The following is a 9,413-nucleotide window of genomic DNA, read 5'->3' as shown; positions in this document are numbered from 1 at the left end:
TCGGCTCGGCCCGGCCCCCATGTCCAGACGCATTCCTTTCCCAGAGGGATCTGAGGGGGGGCACAAGGAGTGCACAACACTTCTTCAAGCCGAGCCTGAAACAGCAGTGTTTCCTTTCTATCTTGAAGATAGACAGGCTAGAGGTGAAAAAATAAAAACATAAAAATACACAGTGTTAAGGAGTTTCCGAGCAAAGGACAATGGAAGGTGTGCGCTCTTCAGAGGAGATGCGGGGCAACTGGCGGTTCATCTAGCAGACTGTTTGGTCTACATCAGGAGAGCCCAGGTGGCCCAGCAGAGAGAGGAGAAAACCAGTCTGTCGCTAGGAGCAGCTGTAGTGCAGGAAACACTACTCCCTAGCTAGCTACCTTGTAGAGATCACACCCAAAAACACTCATTTCAAGTTCAGCATCACTATTGGCATATTTTCATTAAGTCCATTTTTTTTCTTTTTTTGTACAGTAAAGGTCTTTGTCCCCCATAAAGACTTGATGTTTTCGCATGTTACACAATGTAATAAAATGTCCGTGCAGTTTCCTGCGGTCGCTGGTACTTGGGCTTTACATACAGAAAGACAGAGTAGGGGTCAGGCGGCGCCATGTGTTCGGGAGTGCTGGCTGCTGTGCCAGGTAGTAGCGTGATGTGACGTCCTCAAGGAGGAGCGAATCTGTATCCGAAATCTCAAAGTCAAAGTCATTATTAGCTCCAGAAACCAGTAAGCAGGAAGGGAGGGTCGTAGAATATGGATTGGAGAACAGGGAGGGTTGGGGTGGGTTATAGTGAAGGATTGAGTTGGTCTTCAGTGGACCAGTCTTCAGTCTGTGAAGCAGCTATTTGTTCAGTAAAAACTATAAATTAAACCCAACATACATGCCCAAAAACCTTTAAATACTGTTTAAAGAGAGGGAAGTGAAAATTAAAAAAAAAACAAAAACATTTTTTCCTTTTTTAAATGATCATTGAATTACAAAAACAAAAGTCAGTCCTACACTAAGCAAAAGGGGAGCGTAATGCACAACTTCAAATCAGCCTGAGGAGACGTGATGCTCCTTTCAGCTTTGGGCTGATCTTTTTGTGTCTGTACACTTGGCGGGTGATGAGGAAAGGAATGAGGGGGGGAGGGGAGGCGCCCGGAGGGGCGGCAGTTACTTTTGGCCAGCCACTGGGGCCTCTGAGCAGGGTGGGGAGTGGGCGTTAGGGGGTCCGGTGGAGGGAGTAGGAGGAGGAGAGGGGCTGCCTCCCATCGTGCCAGACTGGGCCATCTGCTGCTTCAGTTGGGCAATCGTGCGCTCCAGCTTCTCGCGCGCCTCCCGCTCCATGCGCAGCTCCTCCTGCAGCTCCTGCCGGTCAGCCTCCGCCCGCTCCAGCCTCTGACGCAGGTCGGACAACTGAAAGGAGACACAGAGACGAGCCACATTACTCTCACACATTTCCACATCTAATAGTAATCTGTCAACAGTCTTCATTTCAGATTTTTCTTAGCAGGCCCGCAACTGTTCATTCCTCTGCAAACTACTTTGGTCGTAAATATTTAAAGAAATGTTCCCAACAAATAATTAACTAAAGCCCAACATGACATCATCAAATTGCTGTGGCTTGTTCCGGCAACAGGCCAAAAAAAAAAACAGTAAAATCCTCATAATCAGGCAGGTGTTAACCATCAAAAACAAACCAACAGAGACCCTGCATTTAGACACATAGTTGGCTCAGAGGCTTTTACAACACACACTGCAAAGTGGTGCAGACAGAATAACTACTGTTGTGTTTTGAGAGCTCTTAAACCATCAGTCAGAGTAACCATTTATTGTATTTTTCCCCTTTTAGCAGTAAACAAAGAAATGTGCACCAAACCTTTAAAAAAAACAAACAAAGAAAACCCCATGTTGAACTCTCAGAGCCACACAGAAATGTGCACACCCGTTCTCTTAACAAAGGGACAGCTTGATGCCAAAGGTAGGAGGTGGAAGAGCTCAGGCCGATGTAACAGAGATTAAGATTAGGTCTACTGAAACCCAAACAGACGTCTGAGTATGTGCTCCGCACAGACTCACACAGCATCACAGTAAATTCTTTCTATTTGACTGCTACGTTTAATAAGTGCAGCTCCAAATAATTTTACCTAAAAACCTGATTTAATCATGACTCTAGTAACTACAGATCCAAAGATAAATGTTTGTACATACATGCTGATGAAAATGAAAAGAGAACTAATTGTAAATGCTTAGCGAGCTCAACTTTAATATTAATATGCAGAGTGCTGTGCTAAAGTGTGCTTTGTTTCAGTCCCACTGGAGCTTTTCAATCTTAATGTCTTTAAGATAAAAACGCCATATGTTAAAGTGATGCAAGCCGGTGAACACACTTTATGTCACGGAGATTCACTCTGATGCAAAAGTCTGTGCATGCATGTGTTCCCCTGTAAGCCCGTACCTGTGCTGTGTAGTGGGCCTCTTGCTGGCGCTGCGCCCCTGGCTCGCAGGCGCAGGCCTGCTGTCGGAGCTGCTCCAGACGGGTTTCCAGCTCCAGCTGCTCCTGGCGGGCCTGGCCGAGCTGCCGTGCCTGCTCGCTGTGCACCGCCTCCAGCTCGCTGCGCAGCTCATGCTGCTCGGCGCTCAGCTCCCGTAGCCTCGCTGCTTCGCCTCCACGCAAAGTCTCCAGCTCCTGGGGGCACAAAGAAAAAGTCACATTTCAGTGACTCCTGCAAATGGTAAATGGACCGATTCGCATATATAGTCTTTCTATCTAATATTCACACTCTGATGAAATTTGGGGGTCCAGGATCTTGCAAGGATACTTTAACATGCAGGCTAGAGCACCCAGCAACCTTCCGACTACTACCTGCTCTACCGCCACATTACAGAAGCTCCACAAGGAGGCTGTTTGCTTCAGTTTGCTTACATTTTATTTCATCAGACATTTTGTCACCAATACTCTTTAATGGTGGCATCTCATTTTAGATTACAAATGCAATTTTCCCCAAATCCCATTAGTGGAGAACATAATTCAACTGTAGATGCGAATGTCACCATAATCTAGTTCAACTCCGTTTCCATGCATCCAAACTGAAATTAAACCCAGGGCTTTAATAATACGCTAAACGAGTGAAACACTGATTTATATGAACTGTTCTGCTGACTTGTGTTAAAAACTGGTGGAACAATCTGATACTGACACGTTCCACGTGATGGGAGGAAGTAATAGAGGGGGTTAGTGGAAGGTGAAGATCACCTCCACATCCACATCAAGGACACTTCTAATGGGCGGAAACAGTTATCGGCTCGTTGATCTCGGCCTCGTTTATCTTTCCGACCACCGACTCACCATTTCCAGCTGCAGCTGCTTGTGCAGGGTGGAGTTGAGCTTCTCCTGCTGCCTGCTGTACATCTGCATGATCTCCACAACAATCCTGTCCTTGTCGTCCTCCAGCCCTCCCACCGCCACCACAACGCCGCTCGTGGCAGAGCTCACGTCCTTAGCTGCTACATCCGTTACCGATGACAACAGCGACGCAGGAGGAGGACGGGGAAGAGGGGTGTGGGCGGTGAGGTGGGTGGCTTTCTTGTAGCCTGGGCTGCTCATCTCCATGGAAACTGCCTGGGTTTGGCATTCCCTCTCAGTGGCCGAGTCAGCAGCAGCACATTGGGATTTGGCCTCCCCGGCACCAGCAGCGACAGCAGGCGACGCGTGAAGATCTGAGGAAGGAGGGAGATGAAGAAGATGAAGAAAGAAGTTAAAAAGAAAAAGAAAAAGAAGAAGAAGAATGGTGGGTGAAAGACAGGAAGTGCGAGCAGTGCTAATGCACACTGCCACCCGCGCTTAGTAACACCCTCGCACAACCTCATAAACGCCTGCAATTCTTCCTCAGCACCAGTGCACTCACACAGCGCACAAGTATGGCTCGGCAACAGCTGACGAACCAAACACTCGCCCACAAATTTTCTATGTGTTTGCCCTCAGACGCACACAGAATAGAGAGGAATAAAGGGCCATGTGTGGGAGCCGCGCTGCTCTGCGTGGGCTCCTCCACTGTTCAAACCCTGGCTTGTTCCCTCGCTGCGGCCTGGGAGGAGGAGCATCATGGGAAACAGTGGGTAGGGTGGTAATCTCTGGCAGTATCGTAATTTAATTTGATTCCAATCGCTTAAATGAGAAGGAGAAGACTAGTTTCATCTCTAGTTCAGTTCCAGCTGACCTGGTTTTAATGTGGGTGACTGGCTAATAAAAAGGTTAGAATTATTTAAGCACCTCTCTGACAGCTTCCTGTGAGACAACTGTGACGTGACAATGTAATTTGAAATATAACTTGTTTCATAATGACTAAAATTGATATGTATGTGAGAGCTGGAGAGATGTAGAAAAAAAAGAATCAGGTGTTGGGCATCTCTGGATGTTTAGTGCCCAATGTCTCTTTAGCCACTATGTAGGCTAATAAGAAATAGAACTTGGAGGAAAATATGCTATCAAGTGTAAAGTCATCAAAATGAATTAAAAAACAAAAAGCACCAAGAAGCTATAAAGCTCAACAGTGATGCTTAATGTGTTTTCAAATGTGATGTGTGAGTTTCAGAATTTCCACAGCACCGGTGCTTAACGATTCTCTTACATTTTTGATTCTGTGGAGTTAGAAATTTATTTTTTTGAATCTCCCTCAGGCTTGGTGATAGAAACAAAGACTTGCTGTACTTCCAAATTCGTTTGCACTTCATTTATCCACTGAGGTCAAGGTTGTTTATTTGTGGAGTTCTCGCAAAACAAAACAGTGTTTTTAAGGTGAAATTTTTAAAAAAGCAGCCTCTCTGCAGTAATCTTACGATCCCATAAGCTACGAGGAGACTTAACACAAAGGCACAGACTACAGATAGAGTTGTTTTCTTTGCCCAACAACACTTGCGGAAAGTGCCCTAGTGTGCTGCTCTGCTGGGCTTAGCTTCACTCACAAAATACAAGATACAAGATCCAACTGGCACAGTGACACACAAAAACACAAGTGCACAAATGTAGGTTAGGTATGGCAGTGTGTTTGAACCATAAGCTCGCAGACAGACAAAAATGATGATGAAGAAGCAGGTGGGGAACAAGAAGAAGATAATGATGAAGAAGGCGAAATGGTGAATGGTGACAAAGACATCAGGAGAACAGAGGGTAATGATCATGCAGCATGTGCGTGACAGGAAACGGGATGCTCTGTACACAGCATGTTGGACCCGGAGAGGACAATCATTTACTGACTCAAACTGGCTAGTGCATGTGTGTGCCTGCACACACACCCAGATCCATGCTCTGAAGTGCACAAATAACAGGCGTGAGTCATTTGGTGGTAGATCAAAAGGAAATAAACAGAGGAGAGAGAGAGACAACCACAAAAGGAAGAGTGAACGGCACAGATATAACAGGGGGAGGAAGGCATTAAATGAGGGGAGAAAATGTTTAAAAAAAGAAAATGATGAAGGGGTAGAAGGCTTGAGATGAAAGAGGCAGAAGAAGGAAGTGCAGGAGCAAACGGAGAACCCGCTCAGAGAGGAGGATGTGGCGACAGCTGATGGGAAGAGAAAGAGGGAGGAGAGACGGACTGGTCGGAGAAGAAAAGCGGAAAATGCCTGAGAGGAATGAAAGAGAGGGAGGGCGACAGCTTGGCAGTCAGACGTGGTGAAATAATGGCATACAGAGAGCATTCCTGTGATTCATCCTCTCTCTCTCTCTGTATAGACGTAGATTATATAAAAATATACAGTACACACACATCTCATTAATGCAGGAAAAACATGAAAGCATACACATGAAAACACACACGAGGAGGTCATGGCCGTTTCCACCTCGCCAACACCGAGGTGTCCCCTGAGATACCACAGATGCATCTCTAAATAAAAGCTGAACTGCCAATTTGTCACATGACACTGCACAGCTGTGAATATGGCTCATTTTAGGGCAATTTTGATGACACAAAAATGTTTGAAAACTACTGGAATAACCAAATATCGTTGGTACTGAGTGTTTGTGGAAAGCGTTTATACGAGCTCTAGTTTGACAACTTTCAGCTAGAAAATAGTGGAACACAACTTTGTCAGAGATCACACTCCATCTAAATGTTTTTTTTGTCTTGTTATAGCCAAAAAATCTGCACTGTTAAAACAGTCTGAATGTGTGTGTGTGTCTCCAGTCAGTTTTATGCTTTTTAATTAGTCAAACTCCAAGTAACTTTCCATCTTCATGTCTGACACCGTTAATTAAAGAAAGACAATCTGTGTACAGAAACTCTTCCTCTACCTGCCCACTCACGCTGGGTTCTGCAGCTAGACTCAGTGTCTCTGCAGATGTGCAGCTCTTATTAACTGCTGGAGATCTAAGGCCTGTTATTAAATGGATAAACTGGAAGCAATTTCCTGCCTTTTGGCCCATTATCGGCTCTGCCATTTTCAGCTTTTCACTTGAACATAATTACAGAGCGTCAGCTGTTGCTTTTAATTTCACAAGAAGGTCAAGTAAGACAGGGTATGATCTTATTTGTTGTTCTATTTGGCTGATTTGTATGGTTTCCAAAAAGCATGATGAAGTCAAATTATCTTGGCAGCTTTGTGTCGGAGGAAGTCACATCATCTCTGATCAGATTTTTCTTCTCGTTTACACGACAACAAACATGTTCCTGCTCTGCTTATCCAACATCAAATCCCTCAGGCAGAAGGCAACAATAACATGGTCACGGATTTCTTTCTAATCCTAATTTGAAGACCAGATTGTGTGTTTAAGTGGTTATAGCATGTATGTTGAGCCATTAAAAAGCTTTACACGCGTCTTTGCTGGTTAATAATTCAGCTCTGCTGGGTGTATTATTACTGACCCATTGGCGGCTCGTCGTGGCCCAGCACTCTGCGACTGTAGTGGTGTTTGAGCAGTGCGCTCAGCATCTCGGGGCTCATCTCTGCCTCCCTTCGCAGTGACACATTGGGAGCCACCATCTTATCATATGTGTACATGTAGTAACTGGAAGAAACAAAAAGAGAAGGCATTTAAGCACTCAAATAAACATCATCTAATTTTGAATCAATTCACAATTTTCTTCACCAACATTCACCAACATTTGTCTGGTTTCTAAATATGTAAGGACTGAATTAAGCATCTGTTCTTTGCCCTTTTATTCTAGGCATACAGGAACTAGCGCCACCTTTTACATAATCTTGTGTTTGAAGCGATGATCGTACCAACAAATTATTGACTCGGCAGCTACTTTAACTAATGTGGCGTTTGCTCTAGCCCAAAGTAAATGGACGCTGGGAAGGCTGCAGGAAAAAAAAAAAAAATCTCTGCCACAGGTTTACAGGATCTCAGCCTAAACACATCTTTTGCATATCACAAATGTTCAAGTAGTGGATGCAACTGGGAGAAAGAGAGATTGTGCTGTGAGATACTCCCAGGCCACTAAACCAACACTGTTTCATGATGGTGTGATGGGAAGTTAAAGAGAGGGAGAAAAAGAAAGGAGGAGAAGAGAGGAGCTTTGAACCCCTCCCCCATCAGCAGCCCCCTCCAGACAGGGCTGAGGCTGGAACAGTGAACTAGGGTAAGAATGGCAGCTCAGTGGGACTCTGTGCTTCGTTTTCTTCCAGAGCAGACACACAACGCTTGGTCTGTCTGCTCGCCTGAATGAAAACCACTCCTCTACATGAAACGGCTCAGAAGCAACTGAATAATGTAAGCCTGGCTTGTATGTGACAAGTGTAGCACTAATGGATGTTTGCGGCGATCCAGATTCGACTTTAAGTGCTGCGGATGTCTGGCACGACATCCAACTGTTAGGGCGCTGCATTATTACCAACTCTGGGATGCAAAAGACACACTGCAAACTGGTCTTGACTGGTTTGTACATGTAGCAGTCATGTGATGCTGACAGGTGACTAGAGCTATAATCCCTCCAATTTGTCTGGCCTGGAGTCTGCAGGCCTCCACGCAGTCAGTAAGTCACAGGCAGTCACATGTAGCTGTGGCTTTAATCTGGGTCAGATTACTGTGAGCCACATCTAAACAAGAGCTGGTGTCCCCTGGGGATGGAGAGACGGTGGGAGATGCAGAGGGCTTGGAAACGAAATGAGGAAGGAGCGAGTGAGGGAGAGGAGGAGGAGACGAGGGAGTGCAGTCACAAGAAATTAAAAGAAGAGGAAGAAACCGAAGCCAACACAAAACTTAAAAACATACACCTATAATATCTGGCAAGGAGAGTCTTATCTCTTCTCCGTGTTTTTACAGATAACACCAGGCCATCTGGCACAGATTCAGGTATCGATAAGTCCTTAAATAACTGCAGCTTTTAATTTTGTCTAGCACAACCAACTAAAACCATCTTTAAAGTGAATACCACTCGTCTCCTTCAGCAAGATTTAATAGCGTTCTCTACACTGGAAAAATAAAACAATGTGAGGGGCAACAACTGCTCCATTCATTGATTATGCAAGTTAATATTCATAATTTCAGACATTTCAGATTTTTGAACAAAGTCCAAAACTTTTCTAATAACCAGAAAACTCTTCACACATGTTGATTTCCTGCTTTTCTTTCTTTTATATGAAAACACACAGAATATGTTTATTTATGCAGCACACAGTTTTAAAGGCAGCCTGCTGTAGGCTATTAAATTTTCAAAGATGAAACGAATAATCAAGGGAAGAATCTTCTTCATCTTGCTACATCTCTAAAACCACCAAATAAAAGTGGCACTAAGTTTGAGATGGTTAATTAATGCTGTTTATTAACAGGAAAATATTGTGATATCATTTATTTAACCAGAATACCACACGCTCTCTGCTTTTCGACTCCGCTTTATATCTTTGTTGGAGAAATTTGATCTCTTTGGTGCAGTGGAGATCAGAAATATGATCGTTACAAGCCTCAAAGCTTTTACTGGAATAACTGACTTAGGGTTAATAAGGTGTAGTACCTGGGATGGACCAGGGTGGGGTGTCCTGGCTCCTCCTTAATTTCTGAGAAAAGCCGGTTGAACACAAGAGTCGGTGGAGATGCTTTTCCCTGTTGGAAACGCAAACAAATGGATAAATGTGGCACAAAACAAAAAAACAAAAACAAAACTGCACATCTTCCATCCTCATATATTGATTGGTGAACAGCCTTCACAGCGCATTAGATAAATTATTACAAAAGCAATCAGATGCATGAACGTGCGCACACACACACACAAATACATGGAGAAAGACAGCGGAAGGAGAAAGAAATGTGCTGCATGTGGCGCTCTTGGAGCCATAATATAGTTAATATGCATGCATACATGTGAAAGGGGGATCATCCATCAGGCATCAGTTGAGACACTGGGCACGTTAGCGGGGGAGGGGGCGAGGAGCAGAGCAGCTTGGTACAACAGAGGAGAAGCGTGCTGCTATGAATGAGTGAGCAGGGGGTGTGTCTATCAG

The 9,413-nt window shown here is 44.6% G+C and overlaps 1 protein-coding gene across 2 annotated transcripts in view; it reads right to left on the bottom strand.

Annotated features, from left to right (window-relative positions):
- Positions 1 to 947: 947 nt before the first annotated feature.
- The window catches only part of skila (SKI-like proto-oncogene a), a 29,625-nt gene continuing 21,159 nt past the window's right edge, over positions 948 to 9,413 (bottom strand). For both annotated transcript variants that reach the window (XM_013909775.1, XM_013909776.1), the window contains exons 3-7: positions 8,927 to 9,015; positions 6,836 to 6,978; positions 3,322 to 3,692; positions 2,431 to 2,661; positions 948 to 1,388 (exon numbers count right to left, since the gene is read on the bottom strand). In XM_013909775.1, the coding sequence (XP_013765229.1) occupies positions 1,146 to 1,388; positions 2,431 to 2,661; positions 3,322 to 3,692; positions 6,836 to 6,978; positions 8,927 to 9,015 (1,077 nt within the window). In that variant the 3' untranslated portion in view covers positions 948 to 1,145. The remainder of the gene's footprint in view (positions 1,389 to 2,430; positions 2,662 to 3,321; positions 3,693 to 6,835; positions 6,979 to 8,926; positions 9,016 to 9,413) is intronic.

The sequence above is a fragment of the Pundamilia nyererei genome, unplaced genomic scaffold (assembly GCF_000239375.1).
Source record: "Pundamilia nyererei isolate P.nyererei 1_Seehausen unplaced genomic scaffold, PunNye1.0 scaffold00031, whole genome shotgun sequence".
NCBI lineage: Eukaryota > Metazoa > Chordata > Actinopteri > Cichliformes > Cichlidae > Pundamilia > Pundamilia nyererei.
The sequence above is the reverse complement of the archived record's forward strand: the minus strand, read 5'-3'. Positions and strand labels throughout refer to the sequence as shown.